This window comes from Amblyomma americanum, chromosome 7 (genome assembly GCF_052857255.1).
Source record: "Amblyomma americanum isolate KBUSLIRL-KWMA chromosome 7, ASM5285725v1, whole genome shotgun sequence".
NCBI classification, from domain to species: domain Eukaryota; kingdom Metazoa; phylum Arthropoda; class Arachnida; order Ixodida; family Ixodidae; genus Amblyomma; species Amblyomma americanum.
In genome coordinates, this window is record NC_135503.1 from 37,963,856 (window position 1) to 37,977,481 (window position 13,626).

Below are 13,626 nucleotides of genomic sequence, written 5' to 3' on the forward strand. Positions count from 1 at the left end.
GAACAGACGTTTTCAAACATTTTTTTTTTCGTTTTTCACCGCTCGCTGCGCTCGTTCGGTTAACACCTAGAAGAAACGAGGTACGACGCAGTGGTAGAACCCCTAAGAGTGAGATTAAAGCTGGTTAAGAATAATTAGCTTGTACCCAAGCACATCTAGAGCTAAATATCTTTCTATCAAGCGCTCGCTAAGCGTCCCCATATTTTCTCGCTGGACAGTTTCGTGCACCTGGCTGAGGCGCGATGGACGAGGTAGCTCGATCCCGCTGCGCTTGTTCGCTACAGCCCGAAGAGCAGGTGTTGTGAAATCTGCACCTATACGAGATAGAAGTGTCCATAGCTAGCAGAAGCAGGTAAAATTTTTATGCTACGACTTGTTCGTGAGGCACGACGCTGTACAGGAAACGCTGCCGTGCTGTCTTATTCCGAAGCCTTGTGTTGAAGACAGAAAATTGTCAAATCACCGCGTTCTCGCAGCACGGGGTCCGCATCCAGACAATGTACGTGGTGGCCGACATGGAGGGGTTTTCCTTCTGGCAGCTGTCTTCCATCGAAGGTGAGCAGGGTGCTCTTTTTTACCCTTACATGCGCCTTTGACGCTTTCATGCTCTATAGCCGGATACAACTCAAGAAGGAAGCAGCTTTTCCCCGTCGGAGGACCCCCTTCCAGCCAATGGCGTCGACCGGTTCTCATGACCCTTCTAGCATGACACTGCAGGGAGCGGCGCGACAGTGGAGGGAGGAGACTGTCCCCTTTCATCTACCACTCTTTGCCTTGTCATGGAAGCAGGGTCTTGAGAATCGGCCGACGCCATTGGCTGGAGGGGGGTCCTCCGACGGGCAAAAGCCGCTTCCTTCTTGAGTTGTATCCGACTATAGCACTTCTCATTTTTAAGATTCTTCGCTTACAGGGACCTCTGCATGGTATCTAAGGCTTGCCCCATGCTTTAGAGTGATGGTTGGTCAATCCCCGCCGCGCCTTTTTTCTATGTATGTCTAGTATACTTTCCACTTATTGATTAATTTGCACACTATTGTCTGCCTATCTCACTGTTATCTCTACATTATCTACCGCCTGCATACCGTGCGAAGATCACATAACCTATGTTCCGTTAAGGTTGCAGAATGAACTAAAATGGTAGTCAAGCAGGGAACGAGAGGGAACTCGCTAGGATTGGGTGTTTGTAGCTGACCCAGCTTAGCCTAATTGGAGATCGTTAGAAAAGAGACGCGTTTGTTCTGCAACGGACGGAATATGGTCATTGATTGGTGGTGCCAATGAAGGTAAGGCTGATTATTATCGCATCGTTGACATGTCTTCAGCTGGGACCGGTTATTTACTGACGAAATGAATACACCGTAGTCTGCGCGGTGTGACGACATCAGTATTAATTCCTTATATATGTATAACTTGGCAGGAATAACCAAAGACGCTCATGCAGGATCTTCACCTGTTTGATCGTGAAAACGGTGGTGTGTGGAATTCAGCACTACAGAAACGCCGCCTATCGGTGCCAGTAAAAATCTTCGCTTACGCTGAGTGCGTGCCGAATGAAATTATCTTCATTTCCTGCACATTACACCCCTTTAGGTCAGGGGCCCGTTCTGTGAGAGTTCCGTTCTGTGTGACGGCACATTACTCACTGCAACTGCGTTCGAGTTTTGATGCTTCATGAACCACCACAGACATAAATTTACCTTGTATCGTCTATTAATTTTGTTGCCAGTGGACGGTGTTCACACTTTAAAAGCGTGTTTCTGGCGGGCATGCTTATTACAGTTGCTGGTATTCGTGTTACATCACTTTTTTGCCTGTAGGCTGTTTCCCGTAGCTAGCAAAGTACAGGATTAATTGGAGAGACATGGGAGAGAGGTCTTTTCCCTGCAGTGGGCGTGGTCAGGCTGATGATGATGATGATGATGATGATGATGATGATGCCTGCGTTATCGAGGAAGCAACGAAGGAGATGCCTAACCCTGCGTTCCATGGTCGGTCCTCCTAAAAGAGGCCAGGCGTGCTGCATGGCTCGATAAGAAGGCATCGTTTATCTGACCCGCGAGCGAACCGGACACCTCGCGAGGAGGCTTCCAAGCTTCTTGTGTATATTCGCTGACACACACTGCACCGAGATAAACAGTGACGACCGGAGATAGGGGCGTTTCTGTTTCTCTGTGCAGACAGGACGCTTGAAGGGCACAGAGTTGTGCCCAATGTACAGTTTCTTTTTACGTTTTCTCTTTATTTAAAGCGCCGCTACGGCGGAGCAACAGCCGGTCCTAGTTGCAAGGTCACGTTAGCAGCTAGCAACGATCCGAACTTCAAGCGTTTTGGCAGTCAACTAAATATTAAGTGCGAATACAAATCAGCCGATTTGAATTCTGAGGCCGGAGCCCAGTTCAGACGTATGCAATTGTATGTTTCACATATACGAAGTGCGAATGGGTTGTGGCGTTTTGCTGCGCCTCCAAAATGTGTCCTGGGCGAAGAGCGGTAAACACACTTCAACGGCGTCGAATTTGGTGCTTGGAAACTTATACTTTTATCATTGTTTTGTACTGAGCACATACTCGACCCGCCGCGGTGGCTCAGTGGTTAGGGCGCTCGACTACTGATCCGGAGTTCCCGGGCTCGAACCCGACCGCGGCGGCTGCGTTTTTATGGAGGCAAAACGCAAAGGCGCCCGTGTGCTGTGCGATGTCAGTGCACGTTAAAGATCCCCAGGTGGTCGAAATTATTCCGGAGCCCTCCACTACGGCACCTCTTTCTTCCTTTCTCTTTTCACTCCATCCTTTATCCCTTCCCTTACGGCGCGGTTCAGGTGTCCAACGATATATAAGACAGATACTGCGCCATTTCCTTTCGTCAAAAAAAGCAATTATTATTAATTATTAATCTTCTACACTGTAAACAGAAAGGAGTAGAAAGGGAGTAAGCTGTCTTCTAGCGCAATCCCTTTTATAAAAAGGAGTGAGCTAGAGGACAGCTTACTGCCGTTTTTACTCCCATATAGGCGAATTCGTGGTTAGAGTGTATCCAATGCCAAAGTGACGACATACGATATACGGAAACGAAATGCGAAAACCGCCGCTTTTGTACTGACATTTCGATAGACATCTAAGAATTGTAAGTGGTCGAAATCAGTGTGGAGCTCTGTACCGTTGCGTTCCTCATAGAAGAGTCGTTGCTTTACCTTCCAAAGCCTTCCATTTTTCTTTTTAAGGCTAACGGCTCAAAGCTGGAATTGATGCATCCGCTCTAAAAACACAGAAATGTCGTCGCGTTTTGACGTTTTTACGAAAGGGGCGTTTCTTTTTTGTGTGTGTGTGTAATTTATTCCCGTGGGCAAGGAAATAGAGAAATACGCCCACGCCCTACTGTGGACACTGAAAGCAGATGGAGAGGCGACTTCCTCGTGATGTCCGAGGCAGCTGATATCGCTCTCGCAATGCCGTTCATCATGTGAACCTTGCTGTCTGGCAGCACCTGTGTGTACTGTCTACCTTTCCATCATTTACCTCATTTTTTTCCCCGCCTGCCTTTCGGATCTGAAAAAAAGAAAACGATTCTGTAAGTAGGTTCAGCCGAGACACAGATGAGCAAACTGGGCGATCCGCCGATCTCTCATTATCTTCCTAGTGTTGAATTGCTCGCCCTCTCGGGGGACAGCAGATGCGGCGCCGTGTGTGCCGATCGCCTGTTTCCTGAAATCCTCGCCCTACTGTTATTTGTGCAGCCGACTGTGCTGAAACACGAGCAGCGGCAGAAATAATAGTGGGCCAGGGTTATGGAAGAGCTGCAAGAAAACCAGGAGTAAAATATTCGCGGCCTTTATGCGATGTTATTAACTTTTAATTACTGCTAAAAAAACTTCTTTAATAGCATTGAGACTACCCTGTGTATGCATAGATTTTGTTTCTTTACATTATTCTACCAAAACCGCAGTGGTGTCTAAGTGGTTGAGCATCCGCCTCGCATGTAGGAGGTGCGGGGTTCGATCCCCAGTGCCGCCGGGTACTCACCGGTGATACAATGGGTGCAAGCTTTCCCCTGGTCTGGTGCCCCGGTTATTTAGGGTGAAATGCTTGGGAAATGGGTCTTTGACCCCACCTTGAGAAATGAAAATACCTTGTGTCACGGCGCTCTTTGGCCATAGATGCTCTTGCGCCATAAAAAGAAATCCATCATCATCATTATTCTACCAAAATAATAGCTAAAGGGCGAGGTTGCCACTGTTAAAATTAAAATTTATAAACAAATTTTTCTTTAAGGCGACCTGTAATTCTGCTCTTCCCTGAATATATCTAGATGAGAAGGGAGCTAATACTTTTGCCGAGCTGAATATTTTCTTTATGGGAATGCCTAGGACAGTTAAGAACTCAGGCAAGGTGGCGAACAATTTGGCAGCTGCCCTGAACTGAGGTTTGAAACAGCAATCGGACAACCGCCCGTAGCCCAGCTTTTTCGACACGGATAGCGGAACGGTGAAGATCATGGAGCAAATGGCTCTGGTATCACCTCTTCAACATTGCAGTCCGAAAGCAAGTCGGTGGTATAGCTCTAATTGTGAAGTGCATGGAGTGCAATACAGATGCAGCGGCTAGCTCTCGTCCACTTTTGGCGCTACTCCGCTGAGTGCATGCACACCAAGAGATTCCACTGCAAATGTCTTACGTGGCGTGAACGTCTGCAGTGGTGTCTGCGATCACCGAAACGGTGCGGATGTACGAGGATAACTACCCGGAGGTCCTTGAGGAGGCCTACCTTGTTAACGGTGGGTAACAGGTTTCCTTTAGCAGCTCTGGTTACGAACGTGCCAAGCCGATGTTCTTCGCGTCACGATGTGAAGTTGCGGGTGACTCGAATATATAATTGGAACGTATTACAGAGAGCTCAAGTCTTGGCCGGCGATCAGGAAAATAGGGCACCTTGGATTTACGTGGCTTAGGTCGCGTAGGAGGGCAGAGCTCAGATCCACTGCTGGTCACTTGACAGGGCAAATAAAAAATGCCGCAGTTATTACGCAGACTTGCTTGTCGACATGCACCGTCGACACGTGATAGATTTTGAAATAGCAAATTTAATTATTTTCTAATTTTCTCCAAGCTAGTAGCGTAGTGACTGTCCTGCCTTCACGTACACAGCCGGCCACTTATTTTAGCAGTATCACGGTCACGTCGTAAAAATGGTCATGTAGCGCTTTACGCTGCAAACGGCAAACACGCTGCAAACGGCATACACACCTTGCGGAAACCCGCGTATTGTCACCTGTTCGCAGCTTCGTTTCGTCATAAGCTGCTGCATACTACGACCGCTTGTTCAGCGTGTCCGTCGTATTGCTCAAGAAATTGGCCAGTTGTACACGAAGTTCCAACTTTGTGGATGACTGTTGGTTGCATTTCTGAACGCTACTCTCGCTCTTTCCTAGCACCCAGCTTGTTTCCCATGCTGTGGAGCATTGTGAAACCTCTGCTGACTGAGAGGACCACGAGCAAGATACACATCTTCGGGAAAGGTGAGTGGACCTACGTCATCATGTATGCAGCGCATGCCTCACTTGCTGTGAGACTAGCTGCGACAAAGTACCTGGCTTCTGGCATATCCATACCTACGATAAAATGACTGCGCGTTGCTCTCAGATTTAACTACGACGAGACGCGGAGAACTGAATTGTCATCAGTAAAAGAGGCCATGCCAGACCGGAAAGACAGGGTGAAAGAGACGGTCCTGACGTGGAGCTGGCGTAAATGTCTGCAGTAGCCCTCCGCTGCAGGCATTGGCGCCACAACCTCGGATTGCGTGAGGGTAATGCATCCGGGCGCCTGGAGATCGACAGAAGACGCGGTACTTGAGACAGCATCTTCGATCCGCATTTTTTCACATGTGGCGCCTCCTGGGGAGTGGTGAAAATTCGTCTGCTGCGGGTTGAAAACAACGCACGTGGGAGACGCAGGCACGATATGGTTGTTTCTAGTACACTTTAATATGGTTACACGAGGAGCCAGCTGCGCCTGCGAAGCGGCGTGTGCTTGACAGCTGCCGCCATCTGTCGCATGCGCCCGTCACTAACGGCTTGGAGAAGGGGCGCGCATGCGCAGAGCGGCTTGTTTAAAAAAAATTATGGACGGCGAAGTGACGAATTGGTTCATATTCGATAGGGGTTGCATGCGAGTGCATCGCGAGTGCGGTCTTTTTAATTAAGCCGATATTTAATTTCTATGCGTAGTCGGTTTTTGGCTATAGATGTGGTGAACACTCGTCAGATGACCCGCCGCGGTGCCGGCTAAATGCATGCGGGCCATCTGTGGGACTTTGCAGAAGGTTGGCGGGAGCTGCTGGCGGCCCGCTGGGACGTGGAACGTCTTCCCGCGCACTGGGGCGGCCGCCTGAGGGGACCCGACGGCGACGGTCGCTGCACGCACTTGGTTCGCAACTTCTGCCTGCCTTCTGTCTTTGGTCGCGTCTGAATAAGCAATTTTGCGCGCAGCGAGTTGAGTTCATCTTTATCGCCAGACCAGGGACCTACGTAGTAGACATGTTTCTTGTCAGAAGTGCCAAACTTGTCCGGTTCCTCTTGGAAGAGAGGCAAAAATTGGGGCCTTCTGTACTATAGTCGGATAGAAAGCTGCTTTTGCCATGAAAGGACCCCCTTTCAGCCAATGGCATCGGGCGATCCTCATAAACCTGCTAGTGTGACAATGCATGGAGTGCCAAATAAAATGGAATAGACCCCTTCCTGCGTTGTCGGGGATGGCCCCCTCCTTGCATTGTCACTCCACTCCCTGCATTGTCACTCCATCCCTACATTGTAACGCTAGCAGGTTCATGAGAATCGGCCGGCGCAATCGGCTGGAAGGGGGTTCTTTTACGGGTAAAAGCGGCCATTTTCTTGGCTTGTATCCCACTATAGACAGATTTTACTGCTTGAGAGAACTACCCAGGTCGTCGAATGCAGAACACGTTTGCACCTGCCTCTCTTTCACATCGAATGATTCCCTGCGCCTTATTATCAATGTCTTCGCGTGAAATTTTTTCCTTCTAAGGCTTGGAACTACAAGACTGTTTAGCGGATTAAAACGAAAATTACAGGATAGTTAATGGCGTGTAACAAGAATATTTGCGTTAACAGTGGTGCGTGCGCAAATAACTTTTGTAGTGTTCTGGTCTAAACTATTAGGCTCCTATCCGATGCTCGACTGCTCGTACTATCGTGGGTGAAAGAGACCCCCACTCCAAGTTCCGACCTTTGCCGCTCAGCGTGGGGGCGCCACGCTGAGTGGCAAAGGTCGGAACTTGGAGGAGGAGGAGGAGTGAGACTTAAATGAAACAGCAGAGGTGTTGGAGGTTGGTCTGATACTTTTGCTCGCGATAGTGCGTGCTGCAGCACGCGTCGCCTTGTGCACCATGCCCCTACAGCGGTGTCGCCGGCTTTCTTATGATAGCACTAGCACAGCCGACCTCAGCAGCGTCTCGGCGCGCCGCCAAGTTCGCGCTCCCGTCAAAACGTAACACACCGTGCGGTGACTGAAGCGCAGGATCTGGACGCGATGCCAAGGTCTGTGCTGCGGATGGCGCCGACGCCCGCAGCACAGACGCTGACGACGGCGCGAAACTGAGGAACGAGCCAAGGAAGCGCTAATGAACTTGAAACATTATTATTCCATTTAAAGGTGCTCTACTTGTAGTGAATAGATGACACACTGAGCAGCTAAGGCATATCGAGTAGGAACCATAAGCGAGTGCGGACAGCTCCATTACGAGACTCGTTCGAGGATGATCAGCGCTGACGTATAAGAGCGGCTGGCGCTTAATATCATCGTCTTCCTTACAATGTGTGCTGCGGACGGCGACGACGGTGGGAAACTGGGGAACGAGGTTATAAGAGTTAACGCTCAAAAATTAGTGAGACAGAGCGGCATTAGCTGACGTCGATAGAATGCAGTTCGTCCTCACGCATGAAAGTTGTATTCTTATTGCACAGCAACAAATGTGAACTGGTAGCTAATACATCAGGGTACTTTACTCTGTCGAGAGAATATATTGGGCACCTCAGTTTGAAGAGACATTTTTTTTTTCAAATGTGTTTGGAAACTAGCTCGCGCATGCTGTGAAAGTAGGCGGCTGCTGTCCAAGGCTATAGATCCGCCTGACGAAGCTAACGCAACCACCACCATGGTTTTCGCATGCAGATCTGCCAGGGAGGTACCGTTCCGGACAAGTACCGGCGAAAGTGGTCAGATTCAGAGTGCGCCAAATCGCACACCGTTGCAGCTGGCTCCTGCTGGACGTTGCCGGTAAGTGTCTAGTATATGGCCTCGGCAGAGATGCCCACATCATTGCCATGGGGCGCGCCCCTGCTTTCGTGTTTCCCATTCCTGTTGCATTTTTTCTCAGTGCGCGTTGAACATGCGTTCTGATTCACGCATGAAACTTTTGAACTATCTGCAGTTCACGCGATAACGAATGCTGTATAATTCGCTGCAATGCTGATTAAGTATAGGATAGCGCTGCAGCCTCGGAGCAACGAGTGGTATACCAGAGTGCGCGACTCGAGAAAATGCACATTACCAGTAATTCGAGACAAGCGCTTTTAGTTCACCTGTGTGGTGGCTCAGTGGTTAGGGCGCTCGGCTACTGATCTGGAGTACCCGTGTTCGAACCCGACCGCGGCGGCAGCGTTTCGACGGAGATGAAACGCTAAGGCGCCCGTGTGCTTTGCGATGTCAGTGCACGTTAAAGATCCCCAGGTGGTCGAAATTATTTCGGAGCCCTCCACTACGGCACCTCTTCTTTCACTCCCTCCTTTATCCCTTCCCTTACGGCGCGGTTCAGGTGTCCAACGATATATGAGACAGACACTGAGGCATTTCTTTCCCCAAAAACCAATTATTAATTTTTTTCTTCAGTTCACTTGGCCGCCACCACGCTACGCATGGCTTTGATTATTGAAAAATAGCGCGTTGACATCACCCATGGCGTAAGAAAGAGAGAAAATGACCGAGTGGCTGCAGCACAGAACGTGATAAGCGTTAGGCTTAGTGATCGACACTAGCTGGGAGCTGCCCTGAATTCCCGGTAATAGTGGTGGCTTGTCGTGGTCGCCTAACACCTCAGGAACGTGATCACCATTATGCGGGCACTACAGCGCGGCTATCAAACGTATAAAACGCCTACCTTTGTCCCTTAAAGGGACATTGAGGAGAACTCTATCATTTTTTTTTTGTTAGCAAAATCTGATACTTCGGCATTTCATGGCTTTGTTGCCGCTTGTCCGGGCGCGAAAGATGCATTTATTTCAAAGAAATTTGGATTCGAAGTTGAGAAAGTTTTTCCCGCCGCTCTGATTCAAACTCGAGAACTCTTATGACGACACGGAGAACTCTTATGACGTCACAGAACGGAGTGACGTGATACGTGACGTAAACGCAGACTCCGTGATTTCTGACGGCTAGCGCAAGGCTTGGCTAGCGGTGCGGTGCGCAACCTTCCTTTGCCAGCCTCAGAGATTCGTGGCTTCCATGAAGTAAGGAAAATTCCTCCAAGGTGGCGCCTCTTGTCCTAGGAAGTCATCACGCTTGTACTTGCGAGATTGGCCTGTGGCGGCGACACCTGTATTTTGGTTCTTGCTATTTTCTACACTACAAGAGTTTTGTTTTCAGGAAGAGTGGCGTTTTTGTGATCAGGAGCTGCTATTCTATCGATACAAGCCAACTTCAATTTCTCCTCAGTGTCCCTTTAACTGGTTTTGTACATGCGTTTTTAATGATGACTTCTACACTCTAAACACGAAAGGAGCAAAAAGGGAGTAAGCTGCCTTTTCATGCACTCCCTTTTTAAAGTGAGTGCGCTAGAGGACAGCTTACTCCTTTTTTACTCCCACATAGGTGTATTGGTGGTCGGAGTGTACCTCCCTCCTTTTAGCCTTCCCACCCGACTGGAATCCAGCTGTTGCATATTGATTGCGGAAAAGAACAAATGAGCGGACCCAGAACAACGTTGTGCGAGGTCCTTGGAAGAGGGGCTCCCATTGCCCTGCATGCACTGTACTGTCTCTGCAACACCGCTAAAAACATAAGCCGGTCCATCAACGTGCTTTGCTGTCGTTACATGTACCTTGTTCATAATATTAATGACAACGCTTGAGAGAAATTTCCCGGACGGACCTGGAGAAGGCACTGCTTCGGCGATAGCACCATGTCGAGCACTGAAGTGTGTTCAGTTTTGGAGACAGAATTAAGCACCGCTCTGAAGGCGTGGTGCCTTGTTTTACTTCTGTCGCCGATCTCGCTCAGGTGTCCGTTCCGAAAGCCGGTTCCGAGCTGCGGTGGCGCTTCGGCACAACGTCCGGCGAGGTGGCGTTCGCGGTGCGATTCCGGCCGCCCGATAGCGCCAAGGACGGCGGTGAGGTACGAGACTTGGTGGAGCCCACGAGGGTTGCTTTCTCCCGCCATGCGCCCCACAGCGGGAGCGTGTGCTGCCATGAGCCCGGAACATGTAAGCAAAACAGTTCATTGTCGTCGCCACCACCACCATCATCATCATCATCACCGATTTTTAGTCAAAGGCCTCTATAGTGGGTTAGTTTAATAAGGAGGGCGCAGGGTATCAGGATAACCAAAAGGGCCCCAGCAGCAATGCATATTACAACGAGAGATGTATATCTAATCAATCACGTGCGAGCGCAAAAAAACATGGACAAAAAAGGACTTGGACAACACGAGCGCTTACTTCCAACTGAAGATTTATTGACACACAAGCACATTAAGTACACCTTGCTGCATGACGTCAAACTGACAGCATTGCCGACATCAAATGGCCGCACACAAAAACATTGATTTCTTCTTAGTCAGTGAGACAAATGGTGCGCTGACGCAGGATGGACCTGCTTTTCTGATCAAATCTGCCTCTATTATCTCTCTAACATCTTGACACCTATGCTTGGCCACTATCTTGCATGTGCTGAAGAAAGGTTTACGTGGTTTCTTACTCTTTTCAGCGCAGTCATGACAATGTTCAGAAATCTCTATAATTGCCTACCTTCCTCCTGTGCTCCAGGAATCTTTCATTCAGACATCGGCTAGTTTTACCGATGTACCTAGAGCCACACGATAGAGGAATTTCATATACCACACCAGAAGCACATGCTACAAAACGGTCTCGGTGCTTGATACCGCATGGCTCTTTAGGCTTTTGGAAAGGATTAGTCATTTCGACTAGTTTTTCTGACTTCTCGGGCGCCTTGAGCACTACTAGGACGTCACTGCGTTTCGCAATCTTCTTTAGGCGATGTGAGGTGCTGTGCAAGTAAGGAATGACTATTGTTCTGTCTCCGTTTGCTTCGCTCGGGTTCTTGTCCTTTTTCTTTGCCGTTTTAAACATCTTTTCAAACAGCCTAGCTTTAACGTAATGAAATGAAACAAAATGTAGAATTACCTATCTAATCACAATGTTCTCATAATATATCCTTCTAGATACAAGCAATTACTAACTAGCTTACTGGGAAACTTGACGATAGTTAATTATAATTTTTGTCTACTCAATAATACAACGCAATAGGATTTTGTTATATATAGTTTTACACGATACCTCATTTAGCGCGATTATTGCGTTGTTCCTTGGTGCGGCTGCCTCACGTAACGTGTTGCCTGTTACGTTAAAGCTGCGTTACTGTTCATCCAAACGGCGATCCAAATGAAGCTGCCACTGTCATCTTAAGCTGGATGTCCGAGATTCAGTTGAACGGAGGTGTTGTTGGACACTGCCCATGTATTCGATGCGCAGCGCGTTTGAACTCGCATGCATCTAGCTTATCTGCTATGTCCCGAGCACGGGCATCTGCACTGCTCAATTCACGACGCCATTTCGCCTCGTTGGCGGGTGTGGATACTCCAGCCCAGCCCCACATCACGCCACTGCCGGTCTAAACACGGCTCTTCTGCGCGCTCTCGTGTAGTCCGGCCGGGACTGCCTCGCTGACGCCTGCACACTAAACACAAATACGACTATGTGGAAGTAGAAAGGGAGTAATCTGTCCTCTGGCGCAGAGCACAGCTTCATCATCATCATCAGTCTGACCAATGGGCAGCGCCTTCCTCCGTCCTCCTCACCTCTTTCTCCCTCTACCCACCATGCACGCTCATGGCATTTGCACCTTCTCTCAGTCCTATGCTCTGCGTATGAAAGACGGCGGGAGTCGCGGCCTCGGGAAACGAGGCATTAACAGCTGTCGCTGTAAGACATGCTTTTGAGTCGTGAAGCTTAAATAATAATAAAAAAGAGGAATGGAAGGAAAGGTTTGAGTGCTTCGGGAAATATGCTTTGCCGAATTATGTTGATTCATCCCAAGCCACTCTTGGGATGAATCAACACAGAGCACAGAGTTGGTCGTGCGCATATAGCGGTTCCAGGGTAAGAAAATAAGGCAACTGACAGCCCCTGTGGCGCCATTTTCTTCTGCAGAAACTTGGCGGTCAGAATTTCTTTCCCTGCGGACATATGTGTTTACACGAGTGCTTAATTTTACCCCTTCGTCCTTTTCGCTCATTCTTCTGCGTCATTCCTGTTTTTCTCCAGACGAGCTGGTGTTCGACAACTCCTTCAGCTGGCTAACGCGCAAGGAGCTGAGCTACAGCGTTGAGGTGCTGCCTCCGCCGAGTGAAGGAACAGACTTGAGCAATGGAGTCAGCCCGACGACGAACAGTGTTGCGAGTGTGGACTGAGACATGGTGACGTCGGTGGCGGACACAAACGAAATCTCTCAGCGGTGCAGCAAAGCACGCCGGTGGTGGCATTGCACGAATACTGCACCGTGTTGAGGAATGGATGTGTGGAACACCATTCTGCGACAATCGTATCGCGTGCCTCACACGAACAGTTCCACGCACCAAATACGATGGATTGTGGGTGCACTCCAGCATGCATGCGCTTTCGCTACCTCACTGCAATAGGCGTATAAGCCGAAGTGCGTCACATCAGCAAATGAAATGTTATCGGACGGTGTGCTTGCGCGCGCCCGTCGAACACAAACCTGAAAAAAAATATCGTGCTGCTTCGAGCAGCTTGGATTTCTCTAAGACAAGCCTTTCTGCATCAAATAAATGATTGTGAGGGCACATCACAATGATTTCCTTGGCCGGAAATGTCTGGGTGTGTTTCGGTATTTTACATAAAAAAATACTTGTTGAAGCTATTTGCCCACTTTCGCAGAGCTTCAACAAGATAAACGGTTTTGTCGGAGCTTTTCCTACCGTTGTTTTCTTTTAATGCGATATGTCATTAGGAGTGCCATAAATGCGAGAACTGTCTGACGTCGGCGTGAAGCCTACACCTGCCAACCGTGGCAGGTGGAGCTCCAAAAGAGATTAAGAATGCACAAAACACAGCGTAATAAAGGGGTTTCAAAACATTGGAGCTCCAAAAGAGATTAAGAATGCACAATACACAGCCTAATAAAGTGGTTTCAAAACATCTTTAATGTACTATCGCGATCGAGATATTACGGAATGCGTGTTCTCGGAAAAACTTTCATTTCAGCTCTACTTCGCTATTTAGTAGCGCGATGTTGTTACCGGCGCATAGAACATGTACGTCCCTTTACACCTTGACATATTTCAAACCACTAGATTACGT

At 48.8% G+C, this 13,626-nt stretch overlaps 1 protein-coding gene across 2 annotated transcripts in view; it reads left to right on the forward strand.

The window, feature by feature from the left end:
- Nucleotides 1-12,864, forward strand: part of LOC144098917 (SEC14-like protein 2) — a 33,484-nt gene extending 20,620 nt beyond the window's left edge. For both annotated transcript variants that reach the window (XM_077631872.1, XM_077631873.1), the window contains exons 7-13: nucleotides 477-555; nucleotides 4,691-4,771; nucleotides 5,426-5,512; nucleotides 6,316-6,422; nucleotides 8,187-8,291; nucleotides 10,290-10,491; nucleotides 12,571-12,864. In XM_077631872.1, the coding sequence (XP_077487998.1) occupies nucleotides 477-555; nucleotides 4,691-4,771; nucleotides 5,426-5,512; nucleotides 6,316-6,422; nucleotides 8,187-8,291; nucleotides 10,290-10,491; nucleotides 12,571-12,716 (807 nt within the window). In that variant the 3' untranslated portion in view covers nucleotides 12,717-12,864. The remainder of the gene's footprint in view (nucleotides 1-476; nucleotides 556-4,690; nucleotides 4,772-5,425; nucleotides 5,513-6,315; nucleotides 6,423-8,186; nucleotides 8,292-10,289; nucleotides 10,492-12,570) is intronic.
- Nucleotides 12,865-13,626: the final 762 nt, after the last annotated feature.